Source organism: Bos taurus, chromosome 20 (assembly GCF_002263795.3).
Source record: "Bos taurus isolate L1 Dominette 01449 registration number 42190680 breed Hereford chromosome 20, ARS-UCD2.0, whole genome shotgun sequence".
NCBI lineage: Eukaryota > Metazoa > Chordata > Mammalia > Artiodactyla > Bovidae > Bos > Bos taurus.
In genome coordinates this window covers 33141171-33161583 of record NC_037347.1, presented here as the reverse complement: position 1 = coordinate 33161583, position 20413 = coordinate 33141171, and the positions used below count along the sequence as shown (strand labels likewise).

General features: G+C 41.5%; 1 protein-coding gene across 1 annotated transcript in view; it reads right to left on the bottom strand.

The window, feature by feature from the left end:
- The window catches only part of PLCXD3 (phosphatidylinositol specific phospholipase C X domain containing 3), a 201940-nt gene that overhangs the window by 57150 nt on the left and 124377 nt on the right, over positions 1–20413 (bottom strand). The window contains 1 exon segment of the mRNA NM_001103304.2: positions 15186–15894. Within this exon segment, the coding sequence (NP_001096774.1) occupies positions 15186–15894 (709 nt within the window).

Genomic DNA, 20413 nt, shown 5'->3' with positions numbered 1-20413 from the left:
ATGCAAAGAGCCAACTCAATGGAAAAGTCCCTGATGGTGGGAAAGATTGAGGGTAGGAGGAGAAGGGGTCAATGGAGAATGAGATGGTTGCATGGCATCATCAACTCAATGGACACGAATTTGAGCAGACTCCAGGAGACGGTAAAGGCCAGGAAAACCTGGCATGCTGCAGGTCACAGGGTTGCACAGAGTAGGCAGGACTGAGTGACTCAACAACAGCATCCAAAGCTGTGTCTTCCAAGTACACCCAACACAAACAAGCCTTCAGGGGCACTCATTCAACCAAGACTGAGAAAAATATAGCTTCTCCCTGCCAAAAAGGGCAAGACAAATATTCAGTTGAAAATATGACTGTTGGCCACCTCACCTTCTGCTTCTTTCTTCCCTGAATAAGTTGTAATACCTTGAGAAAGAAGTTGGAATGTTCACCAATATCAAAGAATCAGCAATTCCCTTTACAAAATGCTGTGTGCTCACATTTCTTTTCCAGTTTCAATCTCTCTGGCCTCTACCACCTGGGATTCCTTATACTCATCATCAGTCATTTCCAATCCCTGTCCAAACAGATAGGCAGAAACCTAAGCCACGGGGAATGCTGATTTTCAGGATGACTCAATCTGATAAACTTGCATTCCAACAGATAAGCCTTGGGCTAGTTTTTCACCAACTCATTGTCAAAATGGTCTGCGAATCTGCACAGATACAGTCTCAGCTGTTTTAGTGGAAAAAAGAACAATAAAAAAAGCACATATAAAGACTATTTCACATCAGAGGTTTTTGAACCAAATGGGAATAAGTGCATGCAAAGGGGGTAAGTGAAAAGAAATTTAAAAGCAAGCCCTGACATCTGGAAGCTGACCTGACTTTCACAACGACGTCATGTTCTCTTTCTGTTGGACATACTCTCCCAGAATACCCATCGCAGACAAGATTACTCAAGATCACGAGAAAGTGAGATTTTTTAATTTTGTAATTTTGTCTCAACACAGAAACATCACTCACAAAATATGAAACATTGACCTCTCTAGACTAAAACAAACTACTATGACTTCTTTACCGGTTATCCTCACTCTATCCTAGAGATAAGATACATCAGTTCAGTTCAGTTCAGTTCAGTCGCTCAGTCCTGTCCGACTCTTTGCAACCCCATGAATCTCAGCACGCCAGGCCTCCCTGTCCATCACCAACTCCCAGAGTTCACCCACACTCACGTCCATTGAGTCAGTGATGCCATCCAGCCATCTCATCCTCTGTCGTCCCCTTCTCCTCCTGCCCCCAGTCCCTCCCAGCATCAGAGTCTTTTCCAATGAGTCAACTCTTCGCATGAGGTGGCCAAAGTACTGGAGTTTCAGCTTCAGCATCATTCCCTCCAAAGAAATCCCAGGGCTGATCTCCTTCAGAATGGACTGGTTGGATCTCCTTGCAGTCCAAGGGACTCTCAAGAGTCTTCTCCAACACCACAGTTCAAAAGCATCAATTATTTGGTGCTCAGCCTTCTTCACAGTCCAACTCTCACATCCATACATGACCACAGGAAAAACCATAGCCTTGACTACATGGACCTTTGTTGGCAAAGTGATGTCTCTGCTTTTGAATATGCTATCTAGGTTGGTCATAACTTTCCTTCCAAGGAGTAAGCGTCTTTTAATTTCATGGCTGCAATCACCAACTGCAGTGATTTTGGAGCCCCAAAAAATAAAGTCTGACACTGTTTCCACTGTTTCCCCATCTGTTTCCCATGAAGTGATGGGACCAGATGCCATGATCTTTGTTTTCTGAATGTTGAGCTTTAAGCCAACTTTTTCACTCTCCTCTTTCACCTTCATCAAGAGGCTTTTGAGTTCCTCTTCACTTTCTGCCATAAGGGTGGTGTCATCTGCATATCTGAGGTTATTGATATTTCTCCCAGCAATCTTGATTCCAGCTTGTGCTTCTTCCAGTCCAGCGTTTCTCATGATGTACTCTGCATAGAAGTTAAAAAAGCAGGGTGACAATATACAGCCTTGACGTACTCCTTTTCCTATTTGGAACCAGTCTGTTGTTCCATGTCCAGTTCTCTCTGTTGCTTCCTGACCTGCATACAGGTTTCTCAAGAGGCAGGTAAGGTGGTCTGGTATTCCCATCTCTTTCAGAATTTTCCACAGTGTATTGTGATCCACACAGTCAAAGGCTTTGGCATAGTCAACAAAGCAGAAATAGATGTTTTTCTGGAACTCTCTTGCTTTTTCCATGATCCAGTGGATGGTGGCAATTTGGTCTCTGGTTCCTCTGCCTTTTCTAAAAACAGCTTGAACAACTGGAAGTTCACGGTTCACATATTGCTGAAGCCTGGCTTGGAGAATTTTCAGCATTACTTTACTAGTGTGTGAGATGAGTGCAATTGTGCGGTAGTTTGAGCATTCTTTGGCATTGCCTTTCTTTGGGATTGGAATGAAAACTGACCTTTTCCAGTCCTGTGGCCACTGCTGAGTTTTCCAAATTTGCTGGCATATTGAGTGCAGCACTTTCACAACATTATCTTTCAGGATTTGGAATAGCTCAACTGGAATTCCATCACCTCCACTAGCTTTGTTTGTAGTGATGCTTTCCAAGGCCCACTTGACTTCACATTCCAGGATGTCTGGCTCTAGGTCAGTGATCACACCATCATGATTATCTGGGTCATGAAGATCTTTTTTGTACAGTTCTGTGTATTCTTGCCACCTCTTCTTAATATCTTCTGCTTCTGTTAGGTCCATACCATTTCTGTCCTTTATCGAGCCCATCTTTGCATGAAATGTTCCCTTGGTATCTCTAATTTTCTTGAAGAGATCTTTAGTCTTCCCCATTCTGTTGTTTTCCTCTATTTCTTTGCATTGATCGCTGAGGAAGGCTTTCTTATCTCTTCTTGCTATTCTTTGGAACTCTGCATTCAGATGTCTATATTTTTCCTTTTCTCCTTTGCTTTTTGCTTCTCTTTTTTTCACAGCTATTTGTAAGGCCTCCCCAGACAGCCATTTTGCTTTTTTGCATTTCTTTTCCATGGGGATAGTCTTGATCCCTGTCTCCTGTACAATGTCATGAACCTCAGTCCATAGTTCATCAGGCACTCTATCTATCAGATCTAGGCCCTTAAATCTATTTCTCACTTCCACTGTATAATCATAAGGGATTTGATTTAGGTCATACCTGAATGGTCTAGTGGTTTTCCCTACTTTCTTCAATTTCAGTCTGAATTTGGCAATAAGGATTTCATGATCTGAGCCACAGTCAGCTCCTGGTCTTGTTTTTGTTGACTGTATAGAGCTTCTCCATCTTTGGCTGCAAAAAATATAATCAATCTGATTTTGGTGTTGGCCATCTGGTGATGTCCATATGTAGAGTCTTCTCGTGTATCTTCTCAAGACATATTGAGATAGCCAATTATAGGCTTGTTCTGACAGCTTCCAACCTAGCGAGGACCTCTGCTTCCTTTAAACCTTCCCTCAAGTCACCAACGAGTCCTTCCTACCCTCTCTTACTGGGATGTTCATGGTTTCCATGGTGTGTGTCTTGCCAAAGGCCGCCTCCTCACAGTCTCAGAATGTGGTACAGATATTGTCCATTTTAATTCTTGAATCAGAAACCTCTTACTTGCTCAACTGCTTGATGGTTCATATCACAGTTCTTTTCAAGTCCCAAACAAGCCTCCCCTCCCCTTAGTTGCTCGCTGAACGTCCACCCTACTGTGCCTTGACCTGGCTGACATCCCTGCTGCCTGGACATTTCCTCTTTATTCCTTCTACCCCCATCAATCCCCCTGCTCTTACCTCTTTGTGAGTGCCAGCTATACACTAGGTTTGTTTTTCTTTAGATATTAAACTCCATCAACTCCATCTAAGAAAACAGAGCTCCAGAGAGATTTATTAGAGTAAAAAGTGAAGTCATTCGGTCGTGTCCGACTCTTTGCAACCCCATGGACTGTAGTCTACCAGGCTCCTCAGTCCGTGGAATTTTCCAGGCAAGAGTACTGGAGTGGGTTGCCATTTCCTTCTCCAGGGGATCTTCCCAACCCAGGGATAGAACCTGGGCCTCCCACATTGCAGGCAGATGCTTTACCGTCTGAGCCACCAGGGAAGTCCTAGAATGAGTAGACCTCTATCCTAAGCTGTGTTTTTGAGAAAAGTATGTTTTTTTCTCTCTTTGTCTCTCTCTCTCACACACACATACACACACACTCAGCTGGCAATTTCTCCACACATACACAGACACACACAAACACACACACACACTCAGCAGGCACTGAATGGGTATCCAACTTCTCAGTAGCTTGGCAATTCTCTCTAGTCTTTGGCTCTCCTGCCACAGATAATGAAAGGTGCCTATCTACATTTGCCTGTACTTTAATCTTACAACATCAGCAGAATGAAGGAGAGAAAAAGCTTTTATATGCACTCCTGCTTCAAAAACTCTTGGGTCAAAGTTGTTAAGAAAGAGTTACAGACAGCCCTCCCTCCTTCCATACCCCAGCATGACCTGGGCTAAAATCACTCTTCTGTCACAGAGCCTCATGGCTGGAAGCTGTTACAGAATTTTTTTTTTTTTTTTTTTTACTGTTTGAAATCAGGGCTGGGGAGGCCATTGGGTTGCAAAGAGCCATGGTGTTAATTGGTGCTGAAATGTTAATTGGTTTTGGTGAAAGACACTGAGTCTGGAAGTTACTAAGGCTTCTTCCATGAGGTGTGCTTTAGAGCCCAGGGGAGCAAAGAATCCCTCCTAGGAGACTTTGCCTGTGTTTTTGAAGCACAATCATCCATGACGTGGGAGAGAAGATACAAGGGAGAGAATAGCAGAGGACCATTATTTGGATCATGATGGAGGCTTGAGTGCCAAAGAACCGATGCTTTCAAATTGTGGGTCTGGAAAAGACTCTTGAGAGTTCACTGGACTGTAGGGATATTGAACCAGTCAACCCTAAAGGAAATCAACCCTTAATATTCATTGGAAGGACTGATGCTGAAGCTGAAGTTCCAATACTTTGGCCACCTGATGCAAAGGGCTGACTCTTTGGAAAAGACTCTGATGCTGGGAAAGATTGAAGGCAAAAGGAGAAGGGAGTGACAGAGGATGAGATGGCTGGATGGCATCACTGACTAAATGTACATGAATCTGAGCAAACTCCAGGAGATGGTGGAAGACAGAGGAGCCTGATGTGCTGCAGTCCATGGGGTTACAAGGAGTCTGATATGAATTAGCGACTGAACAACAACTACAACAATTATTTGGAAATTGATGATGGGCAGCTCTACCCTAGTGATAGGACAAGAAAATTTGAACTTAGAGGAGTCATAGCTTAGAGTTAAGGAAGAAATACCTGAACCTGGGGTGGGGAGGGACTGATAGATAAATCTTGGAGTTTATTCTCTTTTAGATTGCTTAAAACCAAGTGCATCTGTGGGTAGGGACAGTTGAGGCACACATTTTCTGCAAACAAGAGCAGTGTTACTCAAAGTGAGCCTCATGTGTTAGAAATGAAACTCTTTGAGCATCAGACTCATGAATCATAACCTCAGAGGGTAGCATAGCACTGCTCAGTTTGCTAAGCCCTGGGCTAGAAGAAAATTTGCTTTCTGGAGCTTCCTTTGATTTACAAGCCAGATTCCTTCTTCTAGTGGTTCAAAAGACCTAGATTCTTTTTTTAAACTGGAGTATAATTGATTTACAATATTGTGTTGTTTCAGGTGTACAGCAAAGTGATTCCATTGTGTATATATTTTTTCCAGATTATTTTCCATTATAGGTTATTATAATATATTGAATACAGTTCCCTGTGCTTCACAGTAAATACCTGTTGCTTTGGGCTTCCTTGATGGCTCAGATGGTAAAGAATCTGCCTGCAATGTAGAAGACCCGGGTTTGATCCCTGGGTTGGGAAGATCCCCTGGAAAAGGAAATAGCAACTCACTCCAATGTCCTCGCCTAGGAAATCTCGTGGATGGAGGAGCCTGGCAGGCTACAGTCCACGGGACTGCAAAGAGTCGGACACAACTGAGTGATTCCACTTCACTATCTGTTTTGTACATAGTTCAGTTCAGTTCAGTCGCTCAGTCGTGTCCGACTCTTTGCCACCCCATGAATCGCAGCACGCCAGGCCTCCCTGTCCATCACCAACTCCCGGAGTTCACTCAGACTCATGTCCATCAAGTCGGTGATGCCATCCAGCCATCTCATCCTCTGTCGTCCCCTTCTCCTCCTGCCCCCAGTCCCTCCCAGCATCAGAGTCTTTCCCAATGAGTCAACTCTTCGCATGAGGTGGCCAAAGTACTGGAGTTTCAGCTTTAGCATCAGTCTTTCCAAAGAACACCCAGTACTGATCTCCTTCAGAATGGACTGGTTGGATCTCCTTGCAGTCCAAGGGACTCTCAAGAGTCTTCTCCAACACCACAATTCAAAAGCATCAATTCTTTGGCACTCAGCTTTCTTCACAGTCCAACTCTCACATCCATACATGACCACTGGAAAAACCATAGTCTTGACTAGACAGACCTTTGTTGGCAAAGTAATGTCTCTGCTTTTGAATATGCTATCTAGGTTGGTCATAACTTTTCTTCCAAGGAGTAAGTGTCTTTTAATTTCATGGCTGCAGTCACCATCTGCAGTGATTTTGGAACCCCCCAAAATAAAGTCTGACACTGTTTCCACTGCTTCCCCATCTATATATAGTAGCTTATACCTATTAATCCCCATACTTCCAATTCCAACTATCCTTCCCTCTCTTTTCCCTGTATTCTCTTTGGTAACCATAAATTTGTTTTCCATGTCTGTGAATCTATTTCTGTTTTGCATATAGGTTCATTTGTATTATTTTTTATATTCCACATATAAGTGATATCATATATTTGTCTTTCTCTATGGGACTTTCTTCAGTTAGTAAGATAATCTCTAGGTTCACCCATGTTGATGTAAATTGCAACATTTCATTCTTTTTATGACTGAGTAATATTCCATTGTGCATATATATGGCTTCCCCACTGGCTCAGCAGTAAAGAACTTGTCCTTAATGCAGGAGACACAGTTTGATTGCTGGGTTGGAAGATCTCTTGGAGGAGGAAATGGCAACCCACTCCATTATTTTGCCTGGAAAATCCCATGGACAGAGGAGCCTGGCAAGCTACAGTCCATAGGGTTGGAAACAGTCTGATATGACTGAGCACATTCGCTCAAGTGAGCTTGCGAGCACACATGTGTGCGTGCACATGCACGCACACACACACACACACACACACACACATCCCTTACCTTTCTTAAACCAATTATCTTTTGACAGGCACTTGGACTGTTTCCTTGTCTTGGTTATTATAAATAGTGCTGCTATGAACACAAGTCTATCTTTGCGAATTAAAGTTTTTTCAAAAGACCAGATTCTGATTTGATCCCAGCACTAGCTCACACCATCATCTGAACAAATTATTTAGCCTTTTTGACCTTTAGTTTTCTAAACTGCAAACTGGGAATATCATCTGTTGAATAAATGAAGCTTCTAATAAATATATGTTGAAAAGTGAAACATGATACTAGCATCTTATAAACAATGATTATTCTAGTGCCAATTTTACGTAATGTCCTTGATATTCTTTCTCCTTAGGCATATGTAGCCTGAGAAGGCAGCTTTCCCTTTTACAGAATAGACTGATAATAGATCTGCTCTACCAAAGCTCTGAGCGTCGAAGAATTGATGCTTTTGAACTGTGGTGCTGAAGAAGACTCTTGAGAGTCCCTTGGACTGCAAGGAGATCAAACCAGTCAATTCTAAAGGAAATCAACCCTGAATATTCATTGGAAGTACTAATGGTGAAGCTGAAGCTCCAATACTTGGGCCACCAGATGCGAAGAGCCGACTTTTTAGGAAAGACTGATGCTGGGAAAGATTGAAGGCAGGAGGAGAAGGGAACAACAGAGGATGAGACGGTTGGATGGCATCACTGACTCAATGGACATGAGTTTGAGCAAACTCCAGGAGTTGGTGATGGACAGGGAGGCCTGGTGTGCTGCAGTCCATGGGGTCACAAAGAGTGACACATGACTGAGTGGTTGAACAACAACTAATGTTCTGACATACTTGGCCACGTGGTCTGGAGGTGGAGCCAGAAAGCTGTTCTTCATGAAGATTGATGTCACCTGTAGCAGCCTTTGAACCATTCTGATTCCCATTCCTTCAGTGAGGTGTTTCTCTGCTCCCCAGAACTGCTATGTTGAGTGGTGCTACAAGGGAACAACTTCTCAGAGACCAGCCCAGACCTGCTGAGCCCAGGCACTGACAGAGTAAATCACACAGCAGGAGTGTTCTCTGGGGAGCTGTTGTGAGCTGGGGTGTCTCCACTGAATGGAAAAAAAGTCCATTGTGCTTGCGCAGCAGAAAGAGAGGGCCCCATGAAGGTCAGCACCCCAGGCCCAGCCTCTCACCCCTCCATTCAAGGCCCCGGAGCACCGTGGTTTATTGGGAACAGTGCAGGCTGAGAGCTGGTCCTCTCTACCATGTTGTCTCCTGCAGCTTGATGGCCACTGACCTATCCTGGTCTTCCTGTCCATTTTCTGTCCACATTCCTCCCTGAGGTGTGGAGGGTGGAACTCTGTCTGCAAGCTGGGAGACCTGGATTATGATTCCATTTTTGCCAACAGCTCTGTGACCTTGGGCTACATTTTAGTGTTCCTCCAGCCTCAGTTTCCTTACTAAATGGAAAACAGTCAAAGGAGCAATAGGCACAAAGCAAGGAGGACAGAGCCAGCTCACCTCAAAGTTCCCTTCCTTTTTATTATTCAACAGCAGTGCATCCCTGGGGGACCCCTGGCAGCATGGGATCTTGAGGCAAAGCCTACACTTAATATCTGCTCTTTCATAGCCTTGCCCACTCCACTTCCAGTACACTTTACCTTCCCAACACTTCAGATCTGACTCTGCCCTCCAAGATGACAAATGATGTAGTATATGCACTCACTGCTAAGAAATGTGAATCTCACCTAATTTATAGAAGTAAACATGTGACTTGGAGTCCAATCCAAAAAATAATCCTGGCTTTGTAAACTAATATGGGACTTTGAGGAAGCTAGACATTTCTCAGGCTGGGTTTTCCATCTCTTATGGATGTGATGCCTACTTTGTAAGGCTACAGGGAAGATTAAATGGATACAAGTCATGTAAAATACTTAGCACAGTGCCTGGCACAGAAAGAGGGCTCAACAAATGTAGTTGTCTTCCTTTCCTCAGCTGGATGAAAGTGGAGCTTATTAAAACCTATCCACATCCTTCTGCCTTACCTTCAAGGCAATGACTGTGATCATGAGAATAAATGGGCAGGGCAATTAGTATTAAATAGGTGTGTGTGTCTGTGTGTGTGTGTGTTTAGTCACTGAGTTGTGTCTGACTCTTGTGACCCCATGGACTGTAGCCCGCTAGGCTCCTCTGCCCATGGGATTTCCCAGGCAAGAATACTGGCTCAGGTTGCCATTTCCTTCCTTCTTTCCAGTGCATCTTCCTGACCTAGGGATCAAACCTGCGTCTCCTACATTGGCAGGCAGACTCATTACCACTGAGCCACCATAGAGAGTACTTAATAAATCATCATTACTATTACTGTTATCTTCATCATCATCATCTAAATTGTTGACTTGTATAAACACTGTCTAAATTAATCCAGCATCAATTTACTTACAAAAATGCACTGCTCCTTAAATATTCTGACAGGTGGTCTAATGAATTTTTTTAACTAAAAAACCTATGATTTAATAAACTTCCACAAATTAGAGAAGGACTTGACTCAAGTTATGCACCTTCTTTTTAAGAAGGTGTGAATTCCGTGGGGGTGAGGTGCAAAAGCTGGTGTTTGAAAAATAAATTAAAAATAGGTCTTTAAGAAATTAAAATCTGTGTCTGTTGGCATTACTAAAATGTAGAGAACGCATCTGCAGTATTTGGAACCAGTGGCCAGATTGAAAGTTACGGTACCTAAATCCAAGACGGGTTTAGTTTCCCTGAAAGCCACCCACATCTTAAAACACTGTTTTCTAAATTGATGTGCTCAGAGTTTTGTTAACCCAAATATTAGACATAATGAAAAATTATAGAGAAACCTGTCAGGTGCAGAAATGTAGGATCTTAGAACTCAGAAAGATCTTGGAGATAATTGAATTCAAACTCCAAATTTTACAAATGAAAATACACCAAGGTCCAGAGAAGTCTTAACATTGCCTAGAGACTTCCTCTTTAGTGGCAAAAGATTTTCTGAATGAGCAGCTTTGGCACAATAGCAAAAGAAAAGTGCAGAAAAAGTCTTTTTTGTGGGCTTCATCACTTGGTGAGACGAGAAAGGAACATGTTTTTGGAGAGTCAAGTATTCTTTCACTGTTTCAGGAGTAAGTCACCTTTGCAAGGCATCATCTGAGGACTGACAGTGATATTTCCCTATAGAAAATGAAAGTGTCAGTTGCTCAGTCATGTCAGACTGTTTGTGAACCCATAGACTGTAGCCCACCAGGCTCCTCTGTCCATGGAATTCTCCAGACAAGAATACTGGAGTGGGTAGCCATTCCCTTCTCCAGGGAATCTTTCCAACCAGGGATCAAACCCAGGTCTCCTGCATTGCAGGCAGATTCTTTACTGTCTGAGCCACCAGGGAAGCTCTATCCTAGGCATACCCAGAAAGCTGAAATATGTCCAAACCAAACTAAACCTCTGGATATCACATTAACACCATAGGCAAACACAGGCTTTGCAGTTGGTTTAAAAGAAGGTCTTTGAGGACTGAGACAAACTCCACTGAGAATGCTTATAGCACAAGTATTATGGTCAAGGTTCAGACATATTCACAAATCATTTGCAAGTCATATGCATAATTCTAGAGACAAAAGGTTGACTCTACCTATAGAGTCTTCATTTCTACTTTTTAAACTCTTTTTCCACTCCCTCTTTCCACTGATTTGCTGTTGTTGCTGTTTAAATGCTAAGTCGTGCTGCCTCTTGCGACACTGTGGACTGTAGCCTACCAGGCTACTGTCTGTGGGATTTCCCAGGAAAGAATACTGGAGTGGGTTGTCATTTCCTTCTCCAGGGGATCTTCCCAGCCCAGGGACCACTGAGCCAACAGGGAAGCTCTTTTTACTGATGTGCATGTTAAGTTGCTTCAGTCAGGTCTCACTCTTTGCAATCCTACGGACTGTAGCCCTCCAGGCTCCTCTGTTCATGGGATTCTCCAGGCAAGAGTACTGGGGTAGGTTGCCATGCCCTCCTCCAGGGGATCTTTCTAACCCAGGGATGGAACCCACATCTCTTACATCTACCTGGAGGTGGATTCTTTACCACTAGCACTACCCGGGGAAGCTCCCTTTTTACTGAAACAGCTCTGCTATCAGACATATAAGCCAGAGGCCAATGAGAAGTTCTGAATCAGAGCAGATGGCTGAGGACATTCTGTCCAAATTAATTCCATGGGGTGTTAATAAGTGTTATCTGGAAAAAAATTAAGTGCTTGGAAAAAATTGTATTAGTTAAATTTAAATAGGATTATTCACTAAAATACTGGCTAGTGCCTTTTATATGCTAATGTGCATTGTGATTCTTTGGGGACAGTTGTGTAGATATACATTAATATTTTCAATACTCTCCTAACTTTTCTAATCTTTATAAATCCTATTTTGTTAATGCTGTACTAGAGCATATGTAACCAGAGAGCTGTTCAATTTATAACTTGTAAAATCCCACACTGCATGAAAGTCCATAAGAGAGAAAAATGAAAGTCATTTGTTCCTTGAGTAGATTTTCCTTCTCGGCTTCCCAAAGACTATTCCTTACACAAGTATGGAATCGGGGTGTGGTTCCTGGCCAAATGCAAAGTAGGCAAATTGTATGGAAAAGTGTTTTCCTAAGCATAGACTAAAACAGCAGAAGGTAAAGCTGGAAGGGAAGATTCCTTTCAGGCCCAATACGTAAATGTTGGAAGTAAAGATTCTTTTTCTTAATTAAAGTTACAGCAAGAATGAAGAAAATTAGAGTCAGTCACCCTCTCCTGCCCCTTCCCCACCTCTAGTGGGGATTTCTTAAAATCTTGGGGCTCTATGGGGTAAGTTTGAAAATAACACATTCTTCTGTGTATATAATGCCCTCATTTTTAAATAGGTAAGATAAGTGGTAAGTTGTTATTTATGAGAACAATTAATTGTTATAGAAGGTGGTTCTATTAAAGAAATGGTTTTCTTGTTCTGCTGAACACATTGATGACTAACTGAATGTAGGCTTAGGGCCAGGGAGACAGGTGGATAGTTTGGTGTAGTAATCTAGAGGCGAGTGTAGTGTCTCCACTGCAATCTGGGGGTAAGGGGAGAAAGCAGGTGAGAAAAGGATAAGGAGAAGATTCTGTCAGAGGACTTGAGTCTAGGGTGAAAAGTGGTACAGATGTCATCAAAAGATATTCCAGGCCAGGAGATTCATAATTCCAGATGAATCTGAAGTTCAACTTTAAGTCATCTACATTATGATTATAAAACCTCCCTTGTCTGCTCAGATCCTTAGTAAAGTCTGAATAAACCATTATATAGAAATTAAGCAAGAAGCAAGTTTCGCGTCTCAGGGTATAGAGGGTGGAACATGGACAGGCCACCTTGGACAATCAATTCATAAAATGACACAAATCCAGTAGAGCAAGGGCTCATTCTATATGAATGGAAGAAATCTAGACATCAGCAGAAATTTTAGGGAAAGCTTTACATTTGCATACAGTGTACAGTGAAGGGTTGGGAATCTTATTTGTATCAAAGGAACAAGGAGATCCTAGCAAATATCTGAATAACAGAAGGAAGTTATAATTATGTATGGAGGAATTTGTCCTCTCCAAGGTCCTGTGCCTGTCATTGCCAAAAAATATAGTATTTCCCAAAAATGTTAACCTATATTCCTAATGATCAACTGGCCACCTCTACTTGGATGTCTTTCTAGGACTTTAAATTTAGCATGGGGCTTCCTAGGTGGCGCAGTGGTAAAAAAATCCACCTGCCAATGCAGGAGACACAAGAGATGTGGGTTCATTCCCTAAATTGGGAAGATTCCCTGGAAGAAGAAATGGCAACACATTCCAGTATTTTTACCTGAAAAATTCCATGGACAAGCAGCCCATGGATGGGCTACAATCCACGGGATCCCTAAGAGTTGGACACAACTGAGGGACTGAGCAAACAAATTTAACACAATCCTGATCGGATCTTCCTCATGTTTTTACCAAGTCCCTGTATCTTTGATTTTTGCCTCTGTGAATGCATCCATCACTCATTCTACTTCCCTTTTCTCTCATTCACACCACATAGCTAAATAGTCATTCTAACTTTTGCTGTGGCATACTGTCCCCTTCTCCATTTTCTTACTTCCTCACTTGAGCTTTCATATGATTGCTAAAACAGTTCCATGCGCTTCTTAACTGCTAGGTCTCTCCATTCCATTTACCCCCCATGCTTCACCTATTATCCACTGCAAATGCAGACCTGATCGAGTCACTCCACTGTTAAATATCATTTTCTAGCTCCCCATGGCTCATAGGATGACATTCCCTGTAGCCTGCCTAAAAGTCTTCATACAAATCTGTTTCTGCCCCATTACTAATTTCACCTGCCATTTCCCACCATTTAGTATTTTCACCTCTAAAGGACATCCATAGCATTTCCACTTCCCAGTCTTTTAATTTTCTTGTCTTTCCCTACAAGACCTTAAGCAAAACATTCATTCTCTGTCTCCTTACCATAATTCAAAATACCAATTAAAGTTAAAGGCTGTGATAGGAACCGTGTTTGCTTTTCAATGTTTGCCTTGTTTAATAGTTTAACTCAAAAGAATAAGCAATATGTACAATGATAGATGTTGTATTGGGGAATGAGTTACAGATGTCTTTAGTGATTGCTAATTGTGGCTCACAGATGACCACTGCCCTACAGGTGTGTCTGGGCTTGACCAGTGGAAAGCCTATTCTCTGGAGATTGAGTGTTGCTTTGGATAAAGTGTAAAGACACAGAACACAACTTGGGAAAAATGGGGTTTGAGTCTTTGGTTCACTATTCATTGTCCAGATGGCTTTAGGCAAAACATTTCATGTTTCTGAAGTTTAATTTTTATCTGTAATATAGTATCTACTTTCCAGAATTATTATGCAGGTCAAATGGAATCAGGTATGTGAAAATACTCTGAAAACAGTAGAGAAAGAGCTTTGTTATCTATATAATGCTAAGCACATATGAAAAGGAGTGCTATGAAAAGATAACTAGATATGGGGTCAAAATGCATAATGTGGGAATTCCCTGGATGAGCCAGTGGTTAGGTTTCCACACTTCCACTGCAAGGGGTCCAGGTTTGATCTCTGGTTGGGTAACTAAAACCCAGCAAGCCATGTGGTACAGCAAAAGCAAAGACAAAAATCCATGTTCCTGTGGGTTGATCTATGTCCCACAGAATGACACGGTGTTATTGTTATTGTTTAGTTGCTAAATTGTGTCCAGCTCTTTGCACCCCATGGACTGTAGCCCACCAGCTTCCGCCTCCTCTGTCCATGGGATTTCTTAGGCAAGAATACTGGAATGGGTTGCCATTTCCTTCTCCAGGGGATCTTCCAAACCCAGGGATCTAACCTGCATCTCCTGCACTGTAGGTGGGTTCTTTACTGCTGAGCTCCCAGGAAAGCCCACAAAATGACATACTGAAGTCCTAATTCCCAACATCTGTTAAGTGTAAACTTATTTGAAAATAGGACATTTACAGATGTAATTAAGTTGAGATGAAGTCACTAGGGCAGGCCCTAGTCCAATATGACTAGTGTCCTTACAAGAAGAGATGACAGAGAAACAGGGAAGAATATCATGTAAAGATGGAGGCAGAGATGGGCGTGATGCATCTGTAAGCTAAGGACCACAAGGGATGGCAACTGTCACCAGAAGTTAGGGGAGTGGCACAGGAAAGACTCTCCCACGGAGCCCTCAGAAGGAGCCAGCCTGCTGACACCTTGATTTCAGACTTTTAGCCTCTGGAACTGAGGGGTGGTAAATTTCTTCTGTCTTAAGCCACCCAGTTTGTGGCACTTTGTGGTGACAGCCCTGGGAAACTAACATACACGGGTGTGAATCCGCTCCATCACTTAACAGCTCTTTGATGTTGGATTAAACTGCCTAAACATTTCCCCTGAGAACTTAAGGACACTTACCTTTCTGTGATAGTTTCTCTGAGACCACTGGCCACCCCTTTGACCACGGTGCTTGCTTTGGGAGTCAGCACCACCTGAGATATGAAAAACGATCCCTTCTTCCTTCTCTCGGTGATGGATGCCTGAAGAAACTGGATCAATTTTTCCGGGTCTGTGGTGTTGGCCCAGGGTGCTGGCATCATCTGCCCAGGCCAGAGAAAGGGCACTTCCAGAGCCACCGGACTGTGGTAGAAGACCAGCACTTGGTAATCCTTCTCCCACAGGTACTTTAGACTCACTTCCTGGGCAAAGATCGCTGGGCACATTTTATTTCCATAGATGTCTTTCAGCATTTGGACCAGTTTTTCATGGTGATATTTCTGCATCCCATAAAAGTGGTTGAAGTCCAAGAATACTACCTCCTTATGGTGATCTGTGAGGAATGCATTGATCTCCTCAAGACCTTCATTGACTTTGGCACTGAACAAACCATGAGCAAAGTAGAGTTCATTGTCGGGGTCTCTGGGCTTGGTGGAAATTCGAAGATCAAAGTAACGGATCCCAGCTCCTAGCTGACCAGTAAAGTTCATGGTTTGAGTGGCTAGCCATTTTCGCATCAGCTTTTTGGCCACAGTTCCAAACACAGAGACAAAATTCTGGACAGTTTCTGGCTGTTCAGGCCCCACTGGAGAGGCTTCATCAATGTAGAAGCTGAAGGAGTCATGAGATCCTAGAAGAATAAGAAGGCACAACATGGTTACATTTCAGTCCTTTGTCCTACCCAACTCCTTGCCCTCTTGCCGAGTCCATATTTCTGCCTCAAATGAGCCAAAGGAAACACTAAGGAACGTTTACCTAGTACATCCAAGTGTCTTAGAAGGGTCTTTTTTTTTTTTTTGTAACCTAGTATGAGATGGTTGGATGGCATCACTGACTCAATGGACATGAATTTGAGCAAACAAAAACAGCAGATATTAAGAAGAGGTGGCAGTAATACACAGAAGCACTATACAAAAAAGATCTTCATGACCCAGATAACCACGATGGTGTGATCACTCACTTAGATATCCTGGAATGTGAAGACAAGTGGGCCTTAGGAAGCATCACTACAAACAAAGCTAGTGGAGGTGATGGAATGCCAATTGAGCTATTTCAAATCCTGAAAGATGATGCTGTGAAAGTGCTGCACTTAATATGCCAGCAAATTTGGAAAACTCAGTAGTGGCCACAGGACTGGAAAAGGTCTGTTTGCATTCTGATCCCAAAGTAAGGCAATGCCAAAGAATCCTCAAACTACCACACAATTGCACTCATCTCACACACTAGCCAAGTAATGCTCATAATTCTCCAAGCCAGGCTTCAGCAGTATGTGAACTGGGAACTTCCAGATGCTCAAGCTGGTTTCAGAAAAGGCAGAGGAACCAGAGATCAAATTGGATCAAAAAAAAGGAAGAGAGTTCCAAAAAAACATCTACTTCTGCTTTATTGACTACGCCAAAGCCTTTGACTGTGTGGATCACAACAAACTGGAGAATTCTTCAAGAGATGGGAATACTAGACCACCCGACCTGCCTCCTGAGAAATCTGTATGCAGATGAAGAAGCAACAGTTAGAACTAGACGTGGAACAATGGACTGGTTCCAAATTGGGAAAGGAGTACATCAAGGCTCACATCAAGGGTACATATTGTCACCCTGTTTATTTAACTTGTATGCAAAGTACATCATGAGAAACACTAGGCTGGATGAAGCACAAGTTGGAATCAAGATTGCTGGGAGAAATACCAATAACCTCAGATATGCAGATGACACCACCCTTATCACAGAGAGTAAAGAAGACCTAAAGAGCCTCTTGATGAAAGTGAAAGAGAAGAGTGAAAAAGTTGGCTTAAAACTCAACATTCAGAAAACTAAGATCATGGCATCTGGTCCCATCATTTCATGGCAAATTGATGGGGAAACAGTGGAAACAGTAATAGACTTTTTGGGCTCCAAAATCACTGCAGATGGTGACTACAGCCATGAAATTAAAAGACACTTGCTCTTTGGAAGAAAAGCTATGACCAACCTAGACAGCATATTAAAAAGCAGAGACATTACTTTGCCAACAAAAGTCCTTCTAAGCTATGGTTTTTCCAGTGGTCATGTATGGATGTGAGAGTTGGACTACAAAGAGAGGTGAGCCCCAAAGAATTGATCCTTTTGAACTGTAGTATTGGAGAAGACTCTTGAGAGTTCCTTGGAAAACAAGGAGATCCAACCAGTCCATCCTAAAGGAAATTAGTCCAAAATATTCATTGGAAGGATTGATGCTGAAGCTGAAACTCCAATACTTTGGCCACCTGCTGTGAAGAACTGACTCACTGGAAAAGACCTTGATGTTTGGAAATATTGAAGACAGGAGGAGAAGGGGATGGCAGAGGATGAGATGGTTGGATAGCATCACTGACTCTATGGACTTGAGTTTGAGCAAGCTCTGGGAGTTGGTGATGGACAGGGAAGCCTGGCATGTTGCTCTCCATGGGGTCGCAAACAACTGGATATGACTATGCAACTAAACTGAACTGAATGAAGGACGGGGCAGCCTGGCGTGCTGCAGTCCAGCAAAGAGGGCTTGCGAAGAGTCACACATGACTTAGTGACTCAACAATAATAGTACACAGAGGAGTCCAACAGACCAAATGGTTTGTACAATAATTTTTAAAATCCCATTTAATCAATATTTTAAAATTCAAAAGATCATCTTCTACTTCTGTAAACCAAGAATTTCCTCTACTAATTAGCACAGGTTTTCTCTTTTTAAAAAAGATTTTTGATGCAGACCATTTTTGAAGTCTTTATTTATTTTGTTACAATACTGCTTCTATTTTATACCTTTGGTTTTTGAAGGCATGAGGCACATGGGATCTTAACTCCCCCAACTAGGGATCAAATCCACACTCCCTGCATTGGACAGCAAAGTCTTAAACACTGGACCACCAGAGAAGTCCAAAAACTGGTTTTCCACGTAGGTGGCATAAGTGACCATACAGTAGAATTAATAGGGACTCATCACTTCCCAAATGCTTTATCTAAATCTTTTCCTTTCCTTCTATTTTGGGTTGATTTTAAGCCTATTGGGCTTATTTCAATGAATAAAGAAGCCTGTTTCATAAGTAGACGAACAGTATTACCACCTGTACTTTGGAAAGCACAGGAGGTTATAGGAATAGAGGAAGAGAGAAATAAGGTAAGAGAAAAGTACAGTACTGGTATTTTAACATTATTCTTGACCCTGCATTTGGGCAACTGTGAATGTATATGAAGTCAGGTACACTTTACACATTGAATGAACAATTACTTTTTCTTGCAGGTTAACACAATTAATAGTATTTAATAATTAGCTAATAGACTATTTTCTTCACAGATATTTCCTCTCAAAAACAGTGACAGCTCTCTTTAGAGTTACTTCCAAATTTAGTAGAATTTCTTCCTAGGGAGAACCTATTTAATTATTTATTTTTAGCAGTTGCAAATATTAAACCTCCATAAATGTAGCAATGAACACGTGTATGATTTATCTGTAAGTACAGATTGCCATTTAAAATATTATTGGAACCAAAAAAGAAAAATTATTTCAATTTTATATTTAAAGCCTCCTTTAATTCTTGGACATGACTTATCAAATAGGTAAAATTAATATATTCTGGACTTTACACGCATTAAAAAAGGCAGATATTATTATTCCCCATCTGTTACTCAGGCTTTCTCATACATGGTTGCCCACTCTTAACCTGCATGCGTTGAGGTACAGCTTTTTCTAGATTTTTCACTCTTCCAACCCAAAATGTGCACATGCACACACACACACACACACACACACACATCTCTAAATGTATTATCATCACCTCAGGGCCTTTACTAAGCTATTTAAAGCACATTTTATCCGTGATGCAATGCTTGTCTTTGTTTATATTCCATATATATGTCAATCTGTACCTACAGGCATCTACATGTATCTTTGGCTAGCATTAAACAACCCACAGGAATCACAAGAGTATGAATTTCAAATGCCATGATAGGTTGTTAGAGAAAATATTTTGAAAAATACTTTGATATCCTGAAAATCATTACCTTTAAGATTTGGAACAGAAAACTCCTCAGAATTAATGGAATTTTTCAAACAATGAATGGTACCAAAAATATAGAAATTCCGCATTTAATTTCATCTGAAACTATCTGATCTATTTATCTTTAGTAGATGGTATGGGAAGAAAATGTCAACACTTTCTGAATAAAGAAAACTGTCTGTTTGGAGCTGCCATTGACAAATTTTAATAGAGATTTAAATTACTGCATGTTGACTTATTAGTTGTTGTTCAGTCAATGGCTAATATAAATGAAACTAAATTGTACTGTGGTTTAATATACAGCAAGAATATGTTTAAATAAATAAAAAAGCAAGCTTAAGAACAGTTATAATGAAATGATCTAAGATTGAAATAGGTACAAATAAATTAATAAGCCCTCAAAATAAGGGTTAATTTATAAAATCAAAAAAATTAATAATTGATTTGCAGGCATGTGAAGAAAAGGTGGATGAAAGAAATTGATTACTTCTGTAATCTGGTAGAAGTCATAATTGGAAGCAAGCAAAAAGGGAATTAAATATGACTAGATTTGTTCTTTCAGAAATGAGCTGTTGTTTGTTTGCAACATGTTAATAAAAATATTAATTTGTTGTGTGTACGTGTGCTCAGTTGCTCAGTCGTGTCCAACTCTTTGTGACCCCATGGACTGTAGCCTGCCAGGCTCCTCTGTCCACGGGATTATCCTGGCAAGAATACTGCAGTAGTTGCCATTTCCTCCTTCAGGAGTTGAAGGATCAAATCCATGTCTCTTAAGTCCCCTTCATTGGCAGGTGGCTTCTTTACGACTGAGCTATCTGGGAATTATTATTAAGATCAAAATAAGGTAATGTAAAGATAAAAATTAAAAACAGCAAACAGAAGAAGAAACCATCGGCACCCCCACCAGTGTTTGTTCTAAGTTAGATGACTCTGACATAGAGAAAAAAATCACCAGATGCAAATACTGTTTGAAGAGGGAGGAGAATTAAATTATCAATCAATACAAAACATTACCTGTGCATTTTGGGAGAAAATACATAATCTAATGTTGGCTAAGAAATAATATTTTCAGGGCTTTTAATTTCATTTGGAGTAGTAGTTCCTCGCAAATTTCAACATTTCCTCTAGACTGTTTTCTATT